The sequence below is a fragment of the Salvelinus sp. IW2-2015 genome, linkage group LG4q.1:29, assembly GCF_002910315.2.
Source record: "Salvelinus sp. IW2-2015 linkage group LG4q.1:29, ASM291031v2, whole genome shotgun sequence".
Taxonomy (NCBI): Eukaryota; Metazoa; Chordata; class Actinopteri; order Salmoniformes; family Salmonidae; genus Salvelinus; species Salvelinus sp. IW2-2015.
Window position 1 is genome coordinate 31,612,628 of NC_036842.1, and position 26,121 is coordinate 31,638,748.

At 44.0% G+C, this 26,121-nt stretch overlaps 1 protein-coding gene across 1 annotated transcript in view; it reads right to left on the reverse strand.

Annotated features, from left to right (window-relative positions):
* Window positions 1-4,384: 4,384 nt before the first annotated feature.
* The window catches only part of LOC111961816 (rho guanine nucleotide exchange factor 28-like), a 156,934-nt gene continuing 135,197 nt past the window's right edge, over window positions 4,385-26,121 (reverse strand). The window contains exons 30-40 of the mRNA XM_023984368.2: window positions 25,475-25,729; window positions 25,262-25,338; window positions 24,412-24,590; window positions 24,147-24,238; window positions 23,163-23,348; window positions 22,766-23,016; window positions 21,513-21,560; window positions 19,523-19,726; window positions 18,117-18,422; window positions 13,534-13,861; window positions 4,385-5,001 (exon numbers count right to left, since the gene is read on the reverse strand). Coding sequence (XP_023840136.2) covers window positions 4,823-5,001; window positions 13,534-13,861; window positions 18,117-18,422; window positions 19,523-19,726; window positions 21,513-21,560; window positions 22,766-23,016; window positions 23,163-23,348; window positions 24,147-24,238; window positions 24,412-24,590; window positions 25,262-25,338; window positions 25,475-25,729 — 2,105 coding nt within the window. The 3' untranslated portion in view covers window positions 4,385-4,822. The remainder of the gene's footprint in view (window positions 5,002-13,533; window positions 13,862-18,116; window positions 18,423-19,522; window positions 19,727-21,512; window positions 21,561-22,765; window positions 23,017-23,162; window positions 23,349-24,146; window positions 24,239-24,411; window positions 24,591-25,261; window positions 25,339-25,474; window positions 25,730-26,121) is intronic.

Here is a 26,121-nt window from a genome sequence, read left to right on the forward strand (position 1 = left end):
TACAGCTGTTCTCATAAGACAAATCAATTTATATTACAACATAACAACATAACCCAACAAAGAGTATGTAAAACAACTATATAAATCTACAATAAATAAATTAAGGCACTGAAATATACACATAAAAGTAATTTGCTGTCCAACATAACCATTGTGGTGTTTTATGCAGATGAAGCTACCTATTACACTACCTGGATATTACGGCTGACTTCTAAATGGCAGCCTATTCTCTATATTATGCACTACTATTGACCAGAGCCCCATAGGCCATGGTCAAACATAGTGCACTATACTGTATAGGAAATAGGGTATCATTTGGGACTCACCCTACATGGTCCTTCAGGTCTACTGTCTTATTTGTGTTGTGTTTTTAATGGTGGCTGTGGGACAGCTAAAGACTGACTTCCAGGACGTCAAAGGCCATTAATAAACAAAACAACACGTTGGTAGTAAAGTAGCACATGAATATTCAAGTATAACGTTAGAGCTCTGAGTAGAAAGCAAGGTTACCGTTTAGGTGCTTAGAAGAGTAATTCCATCAGTCATCTTTCAACCATAGGCTACTACCCAAACATGATAGCATTGCTATGCATCATATTTTGAAAAAATATGTGATGCATCACAATATGATGCATATAAACTGACACCAGGCTGACTACCCAACTACTTCTACAACGTGATGCATATAAACAGACACCAGGCTGACTACCCAAATACTTCTACAACGTGATGCATATAAACTGACACCAGGCTGACTACCCAACTACTTCTACAACGTGATGCATATAAACTGACACCAGGCTGACTACCCAACTACTTCTACAACGTGATGCATATAAATTGATACCAGGCTGACTACCCAACTACTTCTACAACGTGATGCATATAAATTGATACCAGGCTGACTACCCAACTACTACTACTATAATGTGATGCATAAAACCAGTGGCGGTCGTTGACGTTTAAAATGAGGGAGGACGCACATTTTTTAAATGAGCATGGCCTTATTTCTATTATAGCATATTGGATGACTGTCATTCATATTCCACTCACCCAGCTCAATGTAACATCGATAGATTTAGGCTACTACACATTATACTCAAATGTTCCCTATACCATCATGAGGTTGCCACAACCTAGCCTATGAAGTTTACAACATACACTATATATACTAAAGTATGTGGACACCCCTTCAAATTAGTGGATTCGGCTATTTCAGCCACACCTGCTGCTGACAGGTGTATAAAATCGAGCACACAGCCATGCAATCTCCATAGACAAGCATTGGCAGTAGAATGGCCTTAATGGAGAGCTCAGTGACGTTCAATGTGGCACCGTCATAGGATGCCACCTTCCCAACAAATCAGTTCCAACAAATTTCTGCCCTGCTAAAGCTGCCCCAGTCAACTGTAAGTGCTGTTATTGTGAAGTGGAAACATCAACGGCTCAGCCACGAAGTCGTAGGCCACACATGCTCACAGAATGGGACCACAGAGTGTTGAAGTGCATAAAAATCGTCTGTCCTCGGTTGCAACACTCACTACCGAGTTCCAAACTGCCTCTGGAAGCAACGTCAGCACAATAACTGTTTGTTGGGAGCTTTATGAAATGGGTTTCCATGGCTGAGCATCAGCACACATGCCTAAGATCATCATGCGCAATCCAAGCATCGGCTGGAGTGATGTAAAGCTCGCCGCCATCTGGAACAGTGGAAACGCATTCTCTGCAGTGATGAATCACACTTCACCATCTGGCAGTTATACGGACGAATCTGGGTTTGGCGGATGCCAGGAGAACACTACCTGCCCCAATGCATAGTGCCAACTGTAAAGTTTGGTGGAGGAGGAATAATAGTCTGGGGCTGTTTTTCGTGGTTCCGGCTAGGCCCCTTAGTTTCAGTGAAGGGAAATCTTAACGCTACAGCATGCAAGGACATTCTAGACAATTCTGTGCTTCCAACTTTGTGGCAACAGTTTGGGGAAGGCCCTTTCCTGTTTCAACATGACAATACCACGTGCACAAAGCAAGGTCCATATAGAAATGGTTTGTCGAGATTGGTGTGGAAGAACTTGACTGACCTGTACAGAGCCCTGACCTCAACCCCATCAAATACCTTTGGGATGAATTGGAACAACAACTGTGAGCCAGGTCTAATCGTTCAACATCAGTGCCTGACCTCACTAATGCTCGTGGCTGAATGGAAAAAAGTCTCTGCAGCATTGTTCCAACATCTAGTGGAAAGCCTTCCCAGAAGAGTGGAGGCTGTTATAGCAGCAAAGGGTGGACCAACTCCATATTAATGCCCATGATTTTAGAATGAGATGTTCAATAAGCAGGTGTCCACATACTTTTGGTCATGTAGCGTAGGTGTACAGGTCGAGAGTAAGATTTGAGTAATCAAGGTGACAGACAGTGACACATTTAATACCGCACACTCTTGCCTGCATCTAGCTGATCTAGGGTGTAATCATTAGTTCAACAGTTGCAAACAAATTCAGGTATTTTTATCCACGTTTCATTCTGTTTGCTTACAGAAACACTGGGTGTTTGAGTAGGCTAAACTAGCTAGCTGCATTCGCTAGCTAAGTAAGTGAAAGTGAAAGTGAAAAAATTACAACGAGAAATATATAGCTCTCTCCCTCTCTTGCTTCTCCTTCATTTTTGAAGAAATTCATTTGTTAAAAACTGGTCAGCTATTGTCTTTCTCTTTGAGTCAACTACTCACCACAATTTATACACTGCTGTGCTAGCTAGCTGTAGCTTATGCTAGATTCATTCTCTGATCCTTTGATTGGGTGGACAACATGTCAGTTCATGCTGCAAGAGCTTTAATAGATTGGAGGACGTTCTCCAGAAGTTGTCATTATTACTGTGTAAGTCTATAAGTTTTGTATTGGTGTAATTCCTCTCCCCTGTAACTATTCCCCAGGTTGTAGCTGTAAATGAGAACGTGTTCTCAGTCAACTTACCTGGTAAAATAAGTGTAAAATAATAAAATACAAAAATAATAAATAAAACAATGTACCCAGAGGACGGAAACTAGCTGTCCTATGGCTACTCTATGGTGATACCCTACTGAGTGCTGTTGAGGCTACTGTAGACCTATATAGAAAAACAGTGTGTTTTAATCAACTATTTGGTGACGTGAATAGATTTAGTATAGTTTTATATAAAAAGGATAACTTTTTCAATGTTTCACTATTTTTATTTTTATGAAATTCACTGAGGATAGTCCTCCCCTTCCTCCTCTATGGAGCCTCCACTGATATAAACTGATACCAGGCTGACTATCCAGCTACTATTACTACACATGCATTAGTAAGGTAACTTTACATTAGACAAAATCTTAAAGTAACTGAACACACACTGGAATAAATCATGTGCTATGAAATATGTGCCTTGTAAGGAATATTTCAACATTAAAATCTATGAAACGATGTAAAAAAATTGTTTTATCATGCATAAGAGATGTGGCCATATTTGGTATGCTTCACATGTACAGTGCACTGTCCCTGATTGGATACTTAAAACCTTTTTTAAAAGCAAAGGTCATTGAAAGTGTAGAAATGTTCTGTCCTATGGTTTTTGACCACTATATGCGTTTGACCCTAATAAAATATGTACTTTATATAGGCAGAGTAGTGCAGTGTCCTATATTGTATTGATAGACTGCTACAGTCACAACATCATTCCTAAAACCACAATACCTTTACACTCTTTCAAAACAATAAAAAGTCCTTCGGATAAAAACAAATGATGCTGTCCAGGCGTAGCCAGACACTCTGAGAAACCAAGGGACCAAATCCCTTCTGACCATGGTGCTTCACCTCATCCTTCATGACTAATGTGTTTGCAGTGTCCCGCTCACCTTCTAAATAGAGCTTGTCTGATGAATGGGCGAGCAGCTGTTTATTTCCTGGCCAGACAATCAGCCACAGAGCAACTGGACAGATTCAGCCTGATTCTACAGTGATACCAGCCCCTCTCTGCTCTCGCTCTTTCCGCCTGCGGTAACACAGAAGACTCTCCTCAGCATTTCATTCTGGGAGAGCCTAATAAATAGTCCTGGAGAGATTGGGCTTAGAGGACAAGGGAGAAAACGAGAGGTAGACTGAAGCAGACTTAGGGCAGTGTGGGGCAGGGATACAGAGAGATTGAGACTGATACAGGGGTGAGGAGAGAGGGGGAAGGCAGGCAGCAGGGTTGGTCAGGGTAACTGTCATTGGAGGGCCTCAGGCACACAGGCCCGATGGCAGCCCTGGGGTTGAACTCTCAACAGAGACAGAGACAGAGACAGAGACAGAGACACACACACACACACACACACACACACACACACACACACACACACACACACAACACACACACCACACACAGAGATGAAGTTACACACACACACACACACACACACACACAGAGGATGAAGTTACACACACACACACTGCACATATGGACACATAAACATGTAGCACTATAAAAGTGTCTCTCATTGACAACACTTGGCGACACATATGGAGGGTACCTGGCACAGACGTGGCGGGGCAGAGAGACAAAGCATGAGAGATTTCTGTATGTGCCAGTCCTGTTACTTCTTTAAACCTTGTTGATATACAATAGGCCTAGATATTTACTGTCCAATCTTGGATTCGGAACCTTTATATAATCCTGTTAAATCTGTGATTATAATGATGTCCAAGGGGGAAAAAACGTGTTTGTTGTTTGCAGTAACTTCTTTGTTGTTGTAATATCTCAAACGGACGTGGCAGTTTCACCATTAAGGATTCCAGATTTAAGTCCTGGTTTTGACTCAGGGGGTTCAGCCTCAGAGATACACAATGTTCTCCTCTCCCACGTCCTCCCCATCCCCACTCTCCGTCTCCAGGGGAACCAAGAAGGACAGGTCCAGTTGGGGATCTCCATGTGGGGGTACACCCTGATATTGTCCAGCCGCTGTTGCCATCGACGACCACGTCTCCCTCACATTGTGGTGTGTGTTTATATCTGTATGGGTATAAATGCATGACGTTTATATGCATCAATATTAAAACATAGATGTTCATAATCACAGTACACTAAACCAACAACCAGAATGAACTCTCTCTCACAGACATGAACAATCACCATTTTAAATGAAACACCAAGAGCCAGAGAAGAGAAGGGAAGGATGAAGAGATGGAGAAAGAGAAGCCGAACGGGAGAGAAACTAAAATAATAGAACGCAGTATGATATAATAACCCCAGGTAGATAAATAACTACAGACACAGTATGATATAATAACCCCAGGTAGATAACCATCATACACAGTATGATATAATAACCCCAGGTAGATAAATAACTACAGACACGGTGTGATATAATAACCCCAGGTAGATAAATAACTACAGACACAGTATGATATAATAACCCCAGGTAGATAAATAACGACAGACACAGTATGATATAATAACCCCAGGTAGATAAATAACCACAGACAGTATGATATAGTAGCCCCAGGTAGATAAATAACCATCAGACACAGTATGATATAATAACCCCAGATATTAAACAACCACAGACACAATATGATATAATAACATCAGGTAGATAAACAACCATCAGACACAGTATGATATAATAACCCCAGGTAGATAAACAACCACAGACACAATATGATATAATAACCCCAGATATATAAAACATCCACAGACACAATATGATATAATAACATCAGGTAGATAAATAACCATCAGACACAGTATGATATAAATACCCCAGATAGATAAACAACCATTAGACACAGTATGATATAATAACCCCAGATAGATAAACAACCATTAGACACAGTATGATATAATAACCCCAGATAGATAAACAACCATTAGACACAGTATGATATAATAACCCCAGATAGATAACAACCATTAGACACAGTATGATATAATAACCCAGATAGATAAACAACCACAGACACAGAATGATATAATAACAGGTAGATAAATAACCATCAGGATGGACCTGGCTGACTGCCCACTATAATGAGTTCATCCATCTGCTCTTTAACAGCAAAAAAAGAAACTTCCCTTTTTCAGGACCCTGTCTTACAACGATAATTCGCAAAAATCAAAGTAACTTCACAGATCTTCATTGTAAAGGGTTTAAACACTGTTTCATGCGTGTTCAATGAACCATAAACATTTAATGAACATGCACCTGTGGAACAGTCGTTAAGACACTAACCAATTAACAGCTATGAGGTCACAGCTATGAAACTTAGGACACTAAAGAGGCATTTCTACTGACTCTGAAAAAACACCAAAAGAAAGATGCCCAGGGTCCCTGCTCATCTGCGTGAACATGTCTTAGGCATGCTGCAAGGAGACATGAGGACTGCAGATGTGGCCAGGGCATAAATTGAAATGTCCGTACTGTGAGACGCCTAAGACAGCGCTACAGGGAGACAGGACAGACAGCTGATCGTCCTCGCAGTGGCAGACCACGTGTAACAACACCTGCACAGGATCGGTACATCCGAACATCACACCTGCAGGACAGGTACAGGATGGCAACACAACTGCCCGAGTTACACCAGGAACGCACAATCCCTCCATCAGTGCTCAGACTGTCCGCAGTAGGCTGAGAGAGGCTGAACTGAGGGCTTGCAGGCCTGTTGTAAGGCAGGTCCTCACCCTACACCGGCAACAACGTCGCCTATGGGCACAAACCCACCGTCTCTGGACCAGACAGGACTGGCAAAAAGGGCTCTTCACTGACAGTCGCGGTTTTGTCTCACCAGGGGTGATGGTCGGATTCACGTTTATCTTCGAAGGAATGAGCGTTACACTGAGGCCTGTACTCTGGAGCGGAATCGATTTAGAGGTGGAGGGTCGTTTCTTTTTTTGCTGAGTTTACATCAACCTCTGCAGCTCGTGTGTGTGTGTGTGTGTGTGTGTGTGTGTGGTGTGTGTGTGTGTTGTGTGTTGTGTTAATGTGGTTGTGTGTGTGTGTGTGTGTGTGTGTGTGTGTGTGTGTGTGTGTGTGTCGTACGTCAAGCACCACAGCTGCAAGCAGTAGTGTGCTGTTTCCTCCCAGTACAAGAGAGTCAATGAATAACATGCTCAGTTTAGCCATCAGTAACTTCTCTTTGCTCTTTGACTTTAAAGAGTTTAACTGACTGTTGTCATTTTGTCACTGTCATTAGGATAGATGGACACCTGCACGCCCAGACGGGACCCTCAGGAGGAGGAAGGAGGGTGTGTGTGTGCGTTTCTGAGTGTGCCTGTGTGAATATATGCATATATGCGTGTGTGCATATGTGAATGTATGCATGTACGTGCACAAGAAAGTGTGTGTGTGTGCGTAGGACAGGTGCATAGCCATGGCCATGGAGTGAGTAAAGGGGGACCATCAGACCAGAGTGGGGTGTGTTTGGGTCAGTGGGTGGATACTGAATAGCAGTAGAGTGGATGTACTGTAAGGGTCTGTGAGGGTCTGTAAGGGGATGTGAGGGGCTGTGAGCATCTGTAAGGGTCTGTGAGGGTCTGTAAGGGTCTATGAGGTTCTGTGAGGGTCTGTGTCAATATATGGTGTGACTGTAAGGGTCTGTAATGGTCTGTGGTAATAGATAATGTGGCTGTAAAGGTCTGTATGCGTCTGTGGTAAAATATAATGTGGCTGTAAGGGTCTGTAAAGGTCTGTGGAAATATATGGTGTGGCTGTGGTAATAGATTATGTGGCTGTAAGGGTCTGTGGTCATAGAGAATGTGGCTGTAAGAATCTGTGGTAATAGAGAATGTGGCTGTAAGAGTCTGTGGTAATAGACAATGTTGCTGTAAGGGTCTGTGGTAACAGATAACGTGGCTGTAAGGTTCTGTAAGGGTCTGTGGTAATAGACAATGTGGCTGTAAGGTTTTGTAAGGGTCTGTGGTAACAGACAATGTGGCTTTAAGGGTCTGTGGTAAAATATAATGTGGCTGTAAAGGTTTGTGGTAATAGACAACGTGGCTGTAAGGGTCTGTGAGGGTCTGTAAGGGTCTGTGAGGGTCTGTGTCAAAATATGGTGTGGCTGTAAGGGTCTGTAAGGGTCTGTAGTAATAGATAATGTGGCTGTAAGTGTCTGCAAGGGTCTGAGGTAATAGATACTGTGGATGTAAGGGTCTGTGGTAATAGATGGTGTGGCTGTAAGGGTCTGTGGTAATAGATCATGTGGCTGTAAAGGTCTGTGTCAATAGATGTTGTGGCTGTAAGGGTCTGTAAGGGTCTGTGGTAATAGATACTGTAGATGTAAGGGTCTGTAAGGGTCTGTGGTAATAGATACTGTGGATGTAAGGGTCTGTAAGGGTCTGTGGTAATAGATACTCTGGATGTAAGGGTCTGTGGTAATAGATACTGTGGATGTAAGGGTCTGTGGTAATAGATACTATGGCTGTAAGGTTCTGTAATGGTCTGTGGTAATAGATACTGTGGCTGTAAGGTTCTGTAAAGGTCTGTGGTAATAGACAATGTGGCTGTAAGTGTCTGTAAGGGTCTGTGGTAATAGATCATGTGGCTGTAATAAATAGATCATGTGGCTGTAAAGGTCTGTAATGGTCTGTTGTAATATACAATGTTGCTGTAAAGGTCTGTGGTAATAGATGATGTGGCTGTGAGGGTCTGTGGTAAAAGATAATGTAGATGTCAAGGTCTGTGGTAATTGACAATGTGGCTTTCAGGGTTTTGAGGGTCTGTGAGGGTCTGTGTCAACAGATGGTGTGGCTGTAAGTGTCTGTGAATAGATCATGTGTCTGTAAGGGTCTGTAAGGGTCGTGTGGTAATAGATCATGTGTCTGTAAGGGTCTGTAAGGGTTCGTGAAGGTCTGTGAGGTCTGTGTAATGGATGGTGTGGCTGTAAGGGTCTGTGGTAATAGATCATGTGGATGTAAGGTCTGTGAGGGCTGTAAGGGTCTGTGAGGGTCTGTCAATAGATGGTGTGGCTGTAAGGGTCTGTGGTAATAGACAATGTGGCTCTAAGGGTCTGTGAGGGTCTGTAAGGGTCTGTGAGGGTCTGTGTCAATAGATGGTGTGGCTGTAAGGTTCTGTAAGGGTCTGTGGTAATAGATAATGTGGCTGGAAAGGTCTGTGTAATAGATGTTGTGGCTGTAAGGGTCTGTAAGGGTCTGTGGTAATAGATACTCTAGATGTAAGGTCTGTGGTAATAGATACTGTGGATGTAAGGGTCTGTAAGGGTCTGTGGTAATAGATACTATGGATGTAAGGTCTGTAAGGGTCTGTGATAGATACTCTGGATGTAAGGGTCTGTGGTAATAGATACTGTGGCTGTAAGATTCTGTAAGGGTCTGTGGTAATAGATCATGTGGCTGTAAGGTTCTGTAATGGTCTGTGTAATAGACAATGTGGCCGTAAAGGTCTGTGGTAATAGACAATGTGGCTTTCAGGGTCTGGAGGGTCTGTGTCAATAGATACTGTGGCTGTAAGGGTCTGTAAGGGTCTTGGTAATAGATGATGTGGCTGTAAGGGTCTGTGTAATAGATATTGGCTGTAAGGTTCTGAAGGGTCTGTGGTAATAGATACTGTGGCTGTAAGGTTCTGTCAGGGTCTGTGGTAATAATGATGTGGCTGTAAGGGTCTGTGGTAATAGATGGGTGGCCGTAAAGGTCTGTGGTAATAGACAATGTGGCTTTCAGGGTCTGTGAGGGTCTGTGTCAATAGATGGTGTGGCTGTAAGGGTCTGTAAGGGTCTGTGGTAATAGATCATGTGGCTGTAAAGGTCTGTAATGGTCTGTTGTAATAGATGATGTGGCTGTGAGGTCTGTGGTAAAAGATAATGTAGATGTCAAGGTCTGTGGTAATTGACAATGTGGCTTTCAGGTTTGTGAGGGTCTGTGAGGGTCTGTGTCAACAGATGGTGTGGCGTAAGGGTCTGTAAGGGTCTGTGATAAAAGATAATGTGGCTGTAAGGGTCTGTAAGGGTCTGTGTAATAGATACTGTGGATGTAAGGGTCTGTGGTAATAGATAAAGTGGCTGAAAGGTCTGTGTCAATAGATGGTGTGGCTGTAAGGGTCGTGGTAATAGACAATGTGGCTGTAAGGTCTGTGAGGTCTGTGAGGGTCTGTGTCAATAGATGGTGTGGCTGTAAGGGTCTGTAAGGGTCTGTGGTAATAGACAATGTGGCTGTAAAGGTCTGTGGTAATAGATGTTGTGGCTGTAAGGGTCTGTAAGGGTCTGTGGTAATAGATACTGTAGAGTTAAGGGTCTGTAGGTCTGTGGTAATAGAACTATGATGTAAGGGTCTGTAAGGGTCTGTTGAATAGATACTCTGGATGTAAGGGTCTGTGGTAATAGATACTGTCGCTGTAAGGGTCTGTAAGGGTCTTGGTAATAGATCATGTGGCTGTAAGGTTCTGTAATGGTCTGTGGTAATAGACAATGTGGCCGTAAAGGTCTGTGAATGACAATGTGGCTTTCAGGTCTGTGAGGTCTGTGTCAATAGATACTGTGGCTGTAAGGTCTGTAAGGGTCTGTGGTAATAGATCATGTGGCTGTAAGGTTCTGTCAGGGTCTGTAGTAATAGATACTGTGGCTGTAAGGGTCTGTAAGGGTCTCTGGTAATAGATGATGTGGCTTTCAGGTTTTGGAGGTCTGTAAGGGTCTGTGAGGGTCTGTGTCAACAGATGGTGTGGCTGTAAGGGTCTGTGGTAATAGATAATGTGTTTGTAAGGGTCTGTAAGGGTCTGTGGTAATAGATCATGGTGGCTGTAAAGGTCTGTGTCAATAGATGTGTGGCTGTAAGGTCTTTAAGGTCTCTGTAATAGATACTGTGGATGTAAGGGTCTGTAAGGGTCTGTGTAATAGATACGTGGATGTAAGGGTCTGTAACGGTCTGTGGTAATAGATCATCGCCTCATTTTGTTCCCACCAGGAATGTGTTGGAATCTGTTTCATTAATTAGTGAGCTCCTTGTTAGCTAACCACTAGTGTGTTGTGTGTGTGTGTGTGTGTGTGTGTGTGTGTGTCACTGTTAGCCAGGGTCTTAGACCTTTAACTGGGCTCTGATAGATGGGTCTGTACTATAAAGCCTCAGTACAAAGACTCCTCACAGGGACTTAGGTCAGACTGATCTGAAGGCACAAGAAATGGAGACCATTTTCAAAATGCAATTACTGTTCAAATCAGTAAGATAAAATCCAATAGGATGACTTTAACACCAAGTGTAATGTCAAAAGGTCAGATAGTCAGGATAATCTTCAAACTAATGATATTTCTATGTGTCCAGTAGAGTAACTCACTATACCATCATAGTGAGCACTGATCTTCATAGTTTTCATCCCTTATTCATTTTCAGAAGCAGCACAATATTCTGGTTGGTTTACTGTTCAATATTTACAGTAGTTGTTATTTTCAAAAGGCCACAGTTATTCAACAGCTAGGCGAGATGGGAAAATCTGTTGGATTCATTGGATAAAATTTCAATCCTTCCATTTTTTCCATTATCATTGTGCAGGAGAACATTATGGAAATCCTGAGAGAGTGAACAATCTCAAAGGCCCTGTGTAAGGGGGAAGAACCGTCCTCACTTGGATGTGAGGTAGAGAAATCAGACTTCTGATAGCTCTGAGCAAGATATGGAGGATTTTTTAGATCAAATACGTTTTGTTTTTGAAGGTGAGATATTGATTTCCTGGATACTATTCTAGTGTGGAATATGAGAGTTCTGTAACATGTGATCGTGTACAGACCCAGAATGCACTAGTAATCTATACCGCCAAATGCAGTGCATTAAATAGTAATGAATGATGTATTGTGAATAGAGATCCATAGAACGTAGGAAGGTGAGATATAATGTTGGAGTTTGGAGGGAAATCAACCCCCTGAGAGGGAAGTCAACATTTGCATCCCAAATGGAACCCTACCCCCTTTAAAGTGCACTACTTTTGACTAGACCCATATGGGCCCTTGTCAAAAGTAGTGTACTAAATAGGGAATAGGTTGCCATTTGGGACGTAATCCATCTGTGAATCCTGCTGACCTATCATACAACATATACCTCTAACAGGACAGGAGCAGTGAATTATGGGGCCTGTCTGGGACCACAGAGGGGTACATTTTTGGCAATATGTCAGGTAAGATCTGGCCCTGTGGTGGGTGGGGGTATCCACCCATCTGTGCAGAGTATCCACCTCTCTGTCTTGTTAACAAGAGACTGTGATTCTACGGTGGCTCACGTGTGGTGAATAACAGGAGAAGGTAATAAGTCGATCGATAGAGAGAGATCGTGCTCCGGTCGCATAACAGTAAACAATTCAGCAGCCTGTATCACTGATAGTTACTATAGAGATATCCATTAAACAGGCTATTCAAATAGAAGCATCCATTCTAGTGTATATTCAACAAGTGACCCTCATCGTAGCCTGTAATATTTCCGGTTCAGATCAGTGTGCATGTATGTATATTAAACCAGTGAGGTATAACAGTTGAAACCTGTGAGACGTATAGACGCAAACAGACGTCGGCTAACACATGAGCAGTGAAATACAGATGAATATGTGCATCTCTCATCGCTCCCTCCCCTCTATCCCTCTATCCCCTGCTCCTCTGATGACAAGTCGTGCTGTAATGAGTGTTGTAAAGATTTTTCAGATCGATGCTCCAATCCGTCAGCCATGGGCTCTGAGCTGTGATTCACACGCTGTTGACCCGGCCCCCGGCGCTCAATAGATAGAGAACACACCGATTATTTTTCTCTCTCCTAGGCGAGAAGGGCCAGACTAGGCTGGTGTAGATGGTGGTGGGGTGGGGGGGTTGAGGTGGGGGGATTTTTGTCTGGGGACACTGATTAACTGGGAAAGAAGTACAAGCAAGGCCTCACATCGCTTCGAAACAGGAACAGCCTTGAGAAGAATGGGAGGTGTGTGTGTGGTGGGTACAGAGGCTGTGTTTACTTTCTCACAGGTAGCAGCTAGGCCTCATGATATCATGAGGTATCAAATAAAGAGAGAGCGAGAAGGAGAGAGAGGGGGAGAAAAAGAGCCTGTCATATTGCTGATGTCACATTTAGTTGTATGGTATTTACTCAGTCAATGTCAGATCCCATCAAATCATGCTGTGCGTTATCAATCAAATTCAGCCGAGAAAGCCGGAATCATCTTGTATTTAGGATTAGAGAATAAACACAATCTCTGTAACAGAGATGGATTCACACAACTCTCTGGAGCTGAGTCTTATTGCTGGGTTTCTCCTCAGAGCCTTGTCCCCCTGAGAGTCTGGAACTGGGTCTTACCGTTGGGTTTCTGCTCAGAGCCCTGTCCCCCTGAGAGTCTGGAACTGGGTCTTACCGTTGGGTTCTGCCTCAGAGCCTGTTCCCCCTGAGAGTCTGGAACTGGTCTTACCGTTGGGTTTCTGCTCAGAGCCCTGTCCCCCTGAGAGTCCTGAACTGGCGTCTTACCGTTTGGTTTCTGCTTCAGAGCCCTGTCCCCCTGAGAGTCTGGAACTGAGGTCTTTACCGCTTGGGTTTCTGCTCAGAGCCCTGTCCCCCTGTGGGTGTGGAACTGGGTCTTACCGTTGGGTTTCTGCTCAGAGCCCTGTCCCCCTGTGGGTGTGTAGAGGTACCCGGTGACACCGGTGACCCCCGCCCAGTCCTGGGGTGTGTGTGTGTCAGGGTGGAGTTGGAGTGTCTGTCCGTGGCTGGAGCGGGCCATTAGGGTGTTCAGGCTGTTGTGGGCTCGAGGGTCATCTCCGTACCCCAGGGACCCCCCTCTCTGCTGCTGCTGCAGGTGGTGGTGCACATGGCGGTTGTTGAGCCCCATTGCCGTGGTGACCGCAGCCTCGTTGACAAAAACTGAGCCGCCGTTGTCAAGATGGCCTCCAGGCTGGCCAGGAAGTGAGTCCTATGGGAGAAGAACATAGACAGAATGCCACGTTAACAGAACACTGAGCATGAAGGACGACCATGACAAGAGCATTAACGTAAACATACAGAGAAACCATAACACTAAGACAAGAGTTAGCTATGGGCAACAGTATAACCATTGCTACGTATCAGACATAGTCAAGTAGCCACAGTGGCTATTTACAATAATGGTTTATTCAGCTAATCCATGGCCAAAAAAATTGAATTGTCATCAAAAATATTATTTGAGAGTTGTAATCCATATTTTCAGTGTGAAGTATGCCAATTCATATTATATTTCCTCTAATTAACAAAAAAGATCACTGCTGCAGTGGAGCTGGGCTACCTCTGCTTGGCAAGGTGCTTTAAAGCCCATCCTCCTGCCAGAAAGACCTTCTCATTAAAGAGGATCTGACAGAGGACACAGGATCTGTCTCTGACCCCCTGACCCTCTGCCTGGGGCTAAATGTTAGCAGGGTAACACTAAACACTACATCCATACTGATCAGCAGGGAAACGCTGATCAGCTTTGACACAGATGAAATCAATGGGGTAGGATAACATCTTACCTGGGCTGGACATAGCATACAGAAGAGAAGTACGTAGATGAGAGAGAAAGAGGAGGAGAGTGAGGCACATATGAGACCCCCCTCCCATTCCACTATATACAGGTTGAATCATCCCACCTGCTGAACCTCACAACACAAGCTCAACCCCACGGAGACCTAGGCCAGGGGGTAAATGGTCTACATTCATGAGGTCGTTGGTTTTAACATACACCCTCCCCATAAGGTCCTGTAGAGAGGCAGGCAGAGGGCAGAGTATAGGAACACTGTTCTATTTATACTATCTCTCTCCCTCTCTCTCTCTCCCTCTCAATTCAATTCTATTGACTTTATTGACATGGCAAGTTCATTATTACTTACATTGTCAAAGTATACATATCGAAAAAAATAAAAATATATATTTATATATAAAAAATATATATATATTTATATATAAATAAATGGTGGGACCAAAAGCAATAATAATAGTAGTAGTGGACCTGGGATTACCATTAACAACAACTACAGCAACAATATTAATCAGAACAACAATACATTAAAGCAATGGTAGTAGACCAGTGTCAACATGACTGAGAAGACACATGACATGGTATGAAAGACAAAACGGGAAATATTATCGACATTACTTTGCACTTTTCACTGGCTGTCCCTCAGGTTGTGGCAGGGGGACACATATTTGGCTGCCAAAATATCTCAAAATATCTCTCTCTCTCTCTCTCTCTCTCTCTCTCTCTCTCTCTCTCTCTCTCTCTCTCTCTCTCTCTCTCTCTCTCTCTCTCTCTCTCTCTCTCTCTCTCTCTCTCTCTCTCTCTCTCTCTCTCTCTCTCTCTCTCTCTCTCTCTCTCTCTCTCTCTCTCTCTCTCTCTCTTTTCTCAGCTTGGGGGCATATTTCACTGCAGGCCCGCTCCACTCGCTTTTCAAACAAAGTGTCGATATGAATAATTAAAGTCTTTTGGAGAGGATTGATTGGTTTGCGGCGTTCGCATGCTTTTAATTATTTTGTCGCTGGAGCTTTTATTCTCTGCGTTTTAATTATCATCAATCATGAAGTTGTTTATTAGCGAGCGGAGTTGCTGAGCGTTGAGACAGATGACGCTGAAATTGCTCTCATTACCACAGGTCGTATATCAAGGGCCTGGATGGAGCTGCACTGTGTGACTGAGTGGGCCACCGTAGCTTTGGCTGCTGGCTACACTTTGTCCTGGGAGAGAGAGGCACTTCTCAATAATGAACTTCTAACCCAGGGAGAAACATGACCTTGGTTCACACACACATATGCACAGGCAGGTTGACGTTTATTGTCATGAATCTTGCCCTGGAGGGAGAACTGAGTGATTTCCTCTAGATGGGCCAGCTGCAAAGTCAAAATTGGCTATATCGTAAAAACGTATGAAAACAAATGTGTTTTTTAAAGTGGAACTGACAGTGTTTAAACTACTTTGCAGATATGAAACAAACAGACAATCATAATATCAGCAAAAAATAAAAATGTCCCAGTTTGGGAATCCAGGCTGTATCCCAACCGGCCGTGATTGGGAGTCCCAAAGGGCAGCGCCCAATTGGCCCAGCATCGTCCGGGTTTGTAAATAAGAATAATAATTGTAAATAAGAATTTGTTCTTAACTGACTTGCCTAGTTAACTAAAGGTTACATTTAAAAAAATAAAAACTTCATAAGAGGTTTTAAAAATAGGTTCTATTTGACTCAACAGTCCATGATGTACACTAAGCCTATGTTGGCAGAATAGATGGATGCAGTTAAATTAATGGTCAATATAATTCACCAATACATTTCTTGGTAGTCCCAAAAATATAGCTATCAGGTTGTAAATCACAGCTGGCCTGGTGCATTGTTTGCTGCCTCCATTCAGGATGCACTGTTTCAGTTTCAATGACTCAATATTTTGGACAAAAACAGATGAATGTAACTAAGACTGGGAATGTCAATACAATCAAACTAGCAAGGGCAATGATCACAAGTCAGTCATAACAGGGCTAATAGGCTAGCATATCTATTTATGTAGCAAGCTAAAAACATGGAGCCTAACGTTAGCCAGCTAGCTAGCTGCTAGGAGGATGTCATGCCATTGCAGGAGAAAGTGAGTGACTCATATCGTTTTTCGGTGGCTATACACATCTAGAGATGCAGGTGTCATTTGGTTAGCTAGCAATAACTTGAATGACTGTTATCCAGTTAGCATATCTCTTGCCTTTACAAATTCACTCTGGCTATATACTCTGAGTGTGCCAGAGCACAAAATAAGTGCTGAATTTACGAACGCGCAACACCCACTGAATATGCCGGTGTCAGTAAATGTAGGCAAAAAAGTAATAGTTAGTCACGAACACTCTAGATAACATGTAAACAACCTTACCAGCTCTGCTACGGCGAGTAAAATGGTCAGATTGAGGTGTTCTCTCATTTGTGTCTGGAAGTAGCAAGCTAGCTAACTTTAGCCAGTTAGATTGGGTGCTTGGTTGGGACATGCATACATTGGCAGGCAAGCTAAAAAAGGACGAGTAGGCTACAATTCCCCACTGTTTATCAGTGCAATTTTGACGGCCAACTAGCTGAAAAGGTTTGAGAGGGTTTCTCTAATGTTCCTTCGTTAGATTTTGGCTCATCTTGCTCTGGCTAGCATTAGTTGTTGATCTTGTTGTTGTTGATGTGCATAACTGAGAGAGAGAAAGTCTACCTCTTCATGGATGTTTGATCAATAGAACTGTAAAGTTCCCAAATGTAAGAGGACTCCCGTGGTATTTCCATACTTGCAGAAATCCATTCAGGTGTATTTTGTGGCTTTTGGCAAATGTGTTCTAATGATCTAAAGTCGCGCTGTTGCTACTACCTGTAAACACACAGTCCAGTTCAAAGTGAATGATGGCAGGCCCGTGTGGAAAATGGCTTGTTTGTATAAAGGCCTACTGTAGCTCTGATTGGCTATAGCTCACCGGTCTGTGTAGACTCAGGTCTAGGACGAGACAGATGTTTTTATTAGATTGAATTTACTGCAGTGTCTATTAATTGTCCAAACTCTCGGTCGCTTTCCCGCCACTCTATTGCTGTAGAATTTTCACAAATGCCATAGTATACGTAATTCTCAAACATTCTAAGAATATATGAAAACGTGAAAATGACCATATCAGATTTTTTATTTTTTAAGTGTCATATTCTTCCTGGGGGTGTATGTGGACAGATTTTAATAAGATTTCATTTGCTAAAATGCTGTCAGTTCTACTTTAAGGTTAGGGTTAGGCATTATGGTTAGCTGTGTGGTTAAGGTTAGGGCTAAGGTTAAGGTTTAAAACACAGTAGGCTGCTGATAATAATGGCCGGAACTGAGCAAATGGAATGGCATTAAAAACCTGGAAACCATGTGTTTGATATATTTGATACTATTCAACTGATTCCGCTCCAGTCATTACCATGAGCCCGTCCTCCACAATTAATGTGCCACCAACCTCCTGTAGTTTATAATCAGATTTTATGACTTTGTGGCTGTGCCAGCTTGTGACCACTCTGCAGAGCTGCCTCCAGGGCAAGATTCATGACAATAAATGCCCACCTGCTATACACACCCTTATAGTATATTTACTCTCAGCATCTCTCATTCACACTCATGCAGTGAGTATTAGCTACAGGCTAGGAGGCCTTCTGTGAGAACCCACTCACCCCCCTCACACACACCTGATGACAGCGGTCCAGCGGTATGACCATGACAGGCAGGCTCCTCTGTCGGCTGTGTCTCCAGCTCTGCAGCAGGTTCTGTTGGGTCTCCAGCCTCTCCCTCTCCTTCTCCACATTCATCTGACTCTCTCTCAGCCTCTCCAGGCTCTGCTGGTACTCCCCCAGCTGCTCCTCCAGCTCTTCCCGCTCCTGTTTCAGCCTCTCAGCCTCCAGGTGGCACTGTCTCTCCCTCTCCTCCAGTCTGCTCTCCAGCTCCCCCTGTTGGCTGTGGCGTGCCTGGCACTCCCTCTCCCACCGCTGTCTCTCCTGGAGGTAGGGAAAGGTTCAACAGAATCCATTAGTTGATGGTTGCTTGGGCTGCGATAAATCATTTAATAAAAATATATTTTTTAAACTAATAAATCCTGGCAAAGTACAATAAGAGGTGAGTGTGCATAGTAGATATACACTACCGTTCAAAAGTTTGGGGTCACTTAGAAATGTCCTTGTTTTTGAAAGAAAAGCAAAAAAGATTATGCCTAGAAGGCCAGCATCCCAGAGTCGCCTCTTCACTGTTGATGTTGAGACTGAGGTTTTGCGGGTACTATTTAATGAAGCTGCCAGTTGAGGACTTGTGAGGCGTCTGTTTCTCAAACTATACACTCTAATGTACTTGTCCTCTTGCTCAGTTGTGCACCGGGGCCTCCCACTTCTCTTTCTATTGTGGTTAGAGCCAGTTTGCACTGTTCTGTGAAGGGAGTAGTACACATCGTTGTACGAGATCTTCAGTTTCTTGGTAATTTCTCGCATGGAATAGCCTTCATATCTCAGAACAAGAATAGACTGACGAGTTTCAGAAGAAAGGTCTTTGTTTCTGTCCATTTTGAGCCTGTAATCGAACCCACAAATGCTGATGCTCAAGATACTCAACTAGTCTAAAGAAAGCAGTTTTATTGCTTCTTTAATCAGAACAACAGTTTTCAGCTGTGCTAACATAATTACAAAAGGGTTTTCTAACTAGCCTTTTAAAATGCTAAACTTGGATTAGCTAACACAATGTGCCATTGGAACACAGGAGTGATGGTTGCTGATAATGGGCCTCTGTACGCCTATGTAGATAGCCGTTTCCAGCTACAACAGTCATTTGCAACATTAACAATGTCTACACTGTATTTCTGATCTATTTTATTTTATTTTAACGGACAAATTTGTTTTAGCTTTTCTTTCAAGAACAAGGACATTTCTAAGTGACCCCAAACTTTTGAACGGTAGTGTATGCTTACTTATTTACTGTGGGGAGAAAAAACGCTACACATAAAATATCAGTTAAATTTGCCATTTTCGATAATGTGATTCCCTTATTTTGGAATCGATAAGGTCGCCCTAAATTGATTAATCAAATCATTGATTAATCTAACTCATCCTACCTGGTGCAGCCTGCCCTGCAGCCGTACCGCTGCCGCCACCTCCTCACGGCGCTTCTCCAGGTTACGCTGCTTCTCCTGCTCCTGCAGAGCGTTGCCACGGAGACATGGGGTGTGTGGTCTCGGAGAGCGGGGGGAGTGGCGGTCACTCTCATGGAGGAGGAACTTCTGAACCTCGTAGAAACTGTCTTGGATGGTTACCGCCGCCTGCAGAGAGGAAACAAATATGTGACGATAGCGTGACTGACTGACTGGCTGGCTGAATGGCTGACTGACTGACTGACTAACTCATTGACTAGCTGGCTGGCTGACTATCTGACTACTTGGCTGGCTGGCTGGCTGGCTGACTGACTGGTTGGCCGGCTGGATGGCTGACTGACTGGTTATCCGGCTGGATGGTTGACTGATTTTGACTGGTTGGCCAGCTGGATGGCTGACTGATTGACTAGCTGGCTGGATTGCGACTGACTGGTTGGCCAGCTGGATGGCTGACTGATTGACTAGCTGGCTGGATGGCTGACTGACTGGTTGGCCAGCTGGATGGCTGACTGATTGACTAGCTGGCTGGATGGCTGACTGACTGACTCTCATGACTGACTAACTGACTAACTCATTGACTTGCTGTCTGTCTGACTAGCTGACTACCTGGCTGGCTGGCTGGCTGGCTGACTGACTGGTTGGTCGGCTGGATGGCTGAATGACTAGCTGGCTGGCTGCTGACTAACTACTAGCTGGTTGGCTGACTGGTTGGCCGGGCTGGATGGCTGATGGCTGACTTATTGTCTGGTTTGCCGGGTGATGGCTGACTGACTGACTAGCTGGCTGGATGGCTGACTGACTGACTGATTGACTCATTGACTGGCTGTGTAGCTGGCCAAATGGCTGGCTGGCTGCTTCTGACTGACTGGGATGCAACGCGGCAGTCATGCAAATGGGGTTCCACACTGGGCAAACCGTTGATCGCCATGTGTGGCTCCAAGCCAAGGTTAATGGGGGCAATAGAAGGCAGGTGATTTGAATACCCAAAAATGGGTCAGTCGACATTGTGACAGTCAACGGCAAACCAAATACTCACTGGTACTTTAAGGCTGATCTACATACTGTTAGGCCAAGCAGGCCTAGAACACATGTATAGACTGCATACGAAACAATACCAATATACAAGAAATGTCACTATGTACAGTAGGGCCTCCACAAACCGCAAACACACACGGCTTCACATTACTAACACAAACACATATCTGTGCACACACCAAACAGAATAGACTCCATCTACATCAACACATCAAATGCTCCCTGTGCAGAGCAGGAGAAAAGTCTTTCTCTCTCTGGTCTCTCTCCACTAAGGAATGGATACTTGGGTTCCTCTCTCCAGCAGCTTACTGCCTGGCTGTCTGGCGCTTCACTGCTTCAGACAAATCCAGCTGATTGTTGGATCTCTGTTTACAGAAGCTGTGGTGCAGCCAGGCAATACATCCACACACGCATGGACGCACGTGCGGGCACATACCACACACCACACACACACACACACACAACACACACACCACACAACAACACACACACACACACACCACACCACACCACACACACACAACACACACCACACACACACACAACACACACACACACACATAAGACTTAATCTTGATTAACCTGAATGTGGCACTAAAACAGGATATATTTGTTCCTGCTGAGAAGACACTGGGTCTGTGTGTCGAATGGAATTAGTGGTTGAGATGAGATACACAGGGTGGTGCTTGTGTGTGTGTGTGTGTGTGTGTGTGTGTGTGTGTGTGTGTGTGTGTGTTGTGTGTGTGTGTGTGTGTGTGTGTGTGTGTGTGTGTGTGTGTGTGTGTGTGTGTGTGTGTGTGTGTGTGTGTGTGTGTGTGTGTGTGTGTGTGTGTGGTGTGCGTGGCGTGCGCGTGCGTGCGTGTGCGTGCGTGCATGTGTGTCTGTGTGTGTGATGCACCTCCCATAGGGATGAGCTCACCTGTAGACTATAGAGTAACTGGGTCAAGCTTTGGACACTGTGTGACACCTGTTATTGAGGAATACAACCACAGTTAACACATGATAAACAGTAGCTAATAGTCAGGCTTTCATCTCACTTTATGAGGATCTTCTCATGACTTCATCCTTGCACAAATAACATTCCCTCTATAAGAACCCTCGATAAAAAACGGTATACAAATAAATGGAATGGTTCTAGTACTTCAGTGTTAGTGAGTGAGAATGTTGAGTTTCACTCTCCTACAGATGTAGGATCTTAATTTGAGACAGCTTGCTAGAGCAGGAAAATAATCCTACAGCAACAGGAAATGTCAATTATTATGTGTATTATAACTAATGGAGTTGATACATTTTTCGTAAGAGAAAATAAAGTATGACATTTAAAAGTTGAACATACAAACTTCAGAAGCCTTTTTAAACCTTACACTACAAATTCTCATGCAACAGGGTGATCAAATTACAATCCTACATCGGTAATATGTTGCACTCTCCTAGATGGCCGAACCTGCATAGGACGCTATTGGCTTCCTCCAGCATTACACTCCAGTCATGGTTCCATGTAATGGTGAGACTGCAGTATAGTCTCCTCTCATCACAAGGCACATTTTCTAAGTAGAGTCCATTTGTCTGAGGAGTCTATGTGATAGTGTACATATAGCACCACCTTGTGGTCTGATAGTGTGTGTATACCCACTCGGTTACCTCACAGCTTCCAGTCAATACTTATTTTTCTTATCACAGTTCTTTACCTCACAGCCAGGGCACACATTAAGATGCTAACGATAGCACAAACGTGTCTGAGGAAATTGGGATATAATTCTCTACATCTATTTTTAATGAGATGGTACCTTTGAAAGCTAAATGGACTTTCTCCTGTATTATTAAGATATTAATAATTTATCACATTAAGGCTGAAATGTAATTCTAATAGATGGTGTTAAATTATTCAAACAACTGTTGGGATTGTTGAGCCACCATGAGAAGCGAAGGAGGAAGGTGAGAAGTCAAGGCCAAAATGAACACTGAACGTAGTACACACTTCAGCAGCTCAAGACTACAACAAGCCTATGGCTCCAACTGCAAAGCCCATTGGTATTTGAACCTCTTGGTGTGATGGCTACGGTGTTGGACTGACAGTCACAGAGACCAGGGTTGAAGCCCTGTCGGGTTAGCCCGGAATTCGCTACAATATCTATGGTATATAGCTAAAACAACCCCGCATAGGAGACCTACCTTAAGGTTGATATTATTAGTGTCCCCAGTGTGGGGTTGAGTCAGGGACTGCAGTACGAGGGCCTGGGAGGCTGACCACTCCCCGTCCCTGGTTTCAGGGTCCCCATGTGAGGCTTCGCCGTCTGTGGGGGTGTCCATGGGGGTAGGAGGGTTGGCTGAGGACACAGGGTTAGACAGGGGGTCCCTGTGAGGGCTGCAGAGGCTGGAGGGAGAACAGGTCCTGGAGGACAGAGTGGTCCTCAGGTTCTCAGCTGGAGAGAGAGGGGGGGGGGGGAAATACCCACAGACAGACAGACAGACAGAGTAAGACATTGGACACTCTACAACAGGAAATGGACAACATGTTCAAGAAGCTAACGATGGTCAGTGAGTCTTATAGTGAGGTAAATCGTCTCACCCTCTCTGAGCGCGGCAGTAAGCAGTACTGCAGCCTGGGGCACCTCCTCTGGGTTTGGCTGGACCAGTAGGTGTGGCTCAGGGTGTGGTTCCTGGGCCTCACCCCTCAGGGCAGACAGTTCAGCATAGATCTGTAGCTTCTCCTCCAGACTGGAGCATATCTGATAATCCTGACTGGATAGGGTCTCTGGTAGATAACACATTAATACACTATCATTAATAAACTATCATGAATAAAGTCATTAATCATGAATAAACAGACTAGAACAGATCTGATTGTCCGGACTGGACAGGCTCTCTGGTAGATAACACATTAATGTCCTACCCTGGAGATCAATTCAATCTCCACTGAGTTAGGTTCATCTGATTTTAGTTTTGTTTGCCTCTCATGTGGAATGATCTCCAAAAGTCCTTGAAGTTGGTGGAGTAATATGTTTGTTTCGTATGATTGTGTTTTGCTTTTCGTGTTGTGTGTCTGCTTTTCATGTGTTCTGTAATTGACATGTGTATATAGACATGTATAGTGTAATTGCTGTTTATTGATGTGTTCATGCAGGGCTCTTCTGCAAAAGAGACCGTGGTCTTAGTATGACTTCCTGCTTAAATAAAGGTTAAACAAAATTAATAAACTATCATTAATATATCTGTAGCTTCTCCTACAGACTGAATCAGATTTGATGTTCCTGACTGTACAGGTTCTCTGACACAACAACAAAACAGAAATACATCACAGTAGTAATACACAATCAACACACAATATCTCAGGCTCTGACAGAATAACAACACATACATTCAATAAATCACAATCAACACACAATATCTCAGGCTCTGATACAATAACACCACATACATTCGATAAATCATAATCAACACTCAGAAATCACACTGGAAAATCGCAGTAGCAGCGGTAATGCCAGTCACCAACAGATATAGAAGTAAAGGGAATATGACAGACAAGCTATATTTAGGTTATGGATATAAATACCCTGTAGTTTGTGTATCTTCTGGACTCTGGCCTCAGCTGTTCTTCTCTCCTCTTCTGACTCGTTAGTGTTCTCCTCCTCTTCCTCTGGACAGCTGGACAGACAGTTTTAGGCACACAGAGAGAGAGAGAGAGAGAGAGAGAGAGAGAGAGAGAGAGAGAGAGAGAGAGAGAGAGAGAGAGAGAGAGAGAGAGAGAGAGAGAGAAAGAGAGCTAGAGAGAGACCCCCGACCCATACACTCCCACACCCCTCCCTCCCCTGACTGACCTCTCTACTGCCTCTCTGATTAGTCTCATCCAGGTGTTGCGTTCTTCCTTGGAGGAAGTGTGGACCTCGTACATCTCTGGCCCTGCGGCCGACGCACTGATCAGAAACATCCCTCTCTCCTCATTGGCTACCTCTCTGACGATCAGCTTCTGGAGAGAGATCACTGGGGGCTTCTGGTCCTGAGGAGCACAGACAGACAGAATGGGAGGATGACAGCATATTAGTAAAGGTAATGAAAACAGAGGGCCAACATTCACAGATGTAGGGGATGACATGTCTTTTTGAGTCCCAATCCCCCATATAAGATAAGAGATTGTGTATTACTCCATCCAGGATGGACATGTCTTCAGATTTTTTCCCAACCCCTCCGATATAATAAAATGAAGAGCAGAGAGCAGTAGCCCAAAGCTATCAGACTTAGTCTAAAGGAACTGAATTGAAGTGTAGAGTTTTGTCTTATTCCATTAAAGTGATGCTCCAGAGGCTTTGTATCATTTCAGCCAGTAGTTTTGAAAGTAGTGCTCACGAGCCAAAACTGAAAATTGTGTCCTACGTCATCCATATCATTTAGCAGATACTCTTATCCAGAGCAACTAAGGTTACGTGCCTTGCTCAAGGGCACATGAACAGATTTTTCACCTAGTCGGCAAGGTGATTCGAAACCAGTGACTTTTCGGTTTCTGGCTCAACACGCTGACATGCTAGGCTACCTACCGCCATGTTACGTCCTGCAATTCGTTTGATATGTTACGAATCCCAATTCGTACAATATGTAATGAATTTGTAAGTGCTTAAGATCCCGGACTGCATCTTTAACAGCAAATGACACAAGACCCTTTCATAGACATACCACAGCAGCGAATATGAACTTCTGGTCTTTCTCCTGGAGGAAGATCAGTGTGTCTGTCAGAAGGAGAGCCATGACATCTGCAGAGATACGACACAAGACAGTTGTAAACAATTCAATCCATTATCAATATTATCATTAGTGTGAAATGGATTGATTGATTGACTGACTGATTGATTGTTTGGGTTGATTGATTGATTGACCAGTGTGTGAGACCTTTGAGTCGTCCGGTGGCGGTCTTCCACAGTAACGGGCCCTGGTGTTTGAGGGTCTGGCCTGGCCCCAGAACATCCTGCTTTCTGAAGGTGTGCCCGTTCTTCAGCTTGGCAAAGCTCCGATTCTCCATCCTGTTCAGGACATCCTGTAACCGCTGACCCTGCTCAAACTCACTGACCATCAGGTCAACTGCCGCGATCACTTCCTTGATCAGAACCAGAGCTCTGGAGAGGTCCATGTGCTCCTCACTGTCCGCTGAGAGAGGGAGAGGGGAGGGAGGGGGAGAGATAGAGAGAGAGAGAAGAGAGAGAGACAAAGAGAGAAGAGAGAGAGAGAAGAGAGGAGAGAGAAAGAGAGAAAGAGAGAGAGGAGAGAGAGAGAGAGAGAGAGAGAGAGAGAGAGAGAGAGAGAGAGAGAGAGAGAGAGAGCAGAGAGAGAGAGAGAGAGAGAGAGAGAGAGAGAGAGAGAGAGAGAGAGAGAGAGAGAGAGAGAGAGAGAGAGAGAGAGAGAGAGAGAGATGAGAGAGAGAGAGAGAGAGAGAGAGAGAGAGAGAGCGAGAGAGAGAGAAAAAATATTTTGGGCACATTGAAGTTGTAAGCGCAATACTATACATCCGGTTACCGTCATATCAGTATGGAAGTTATATT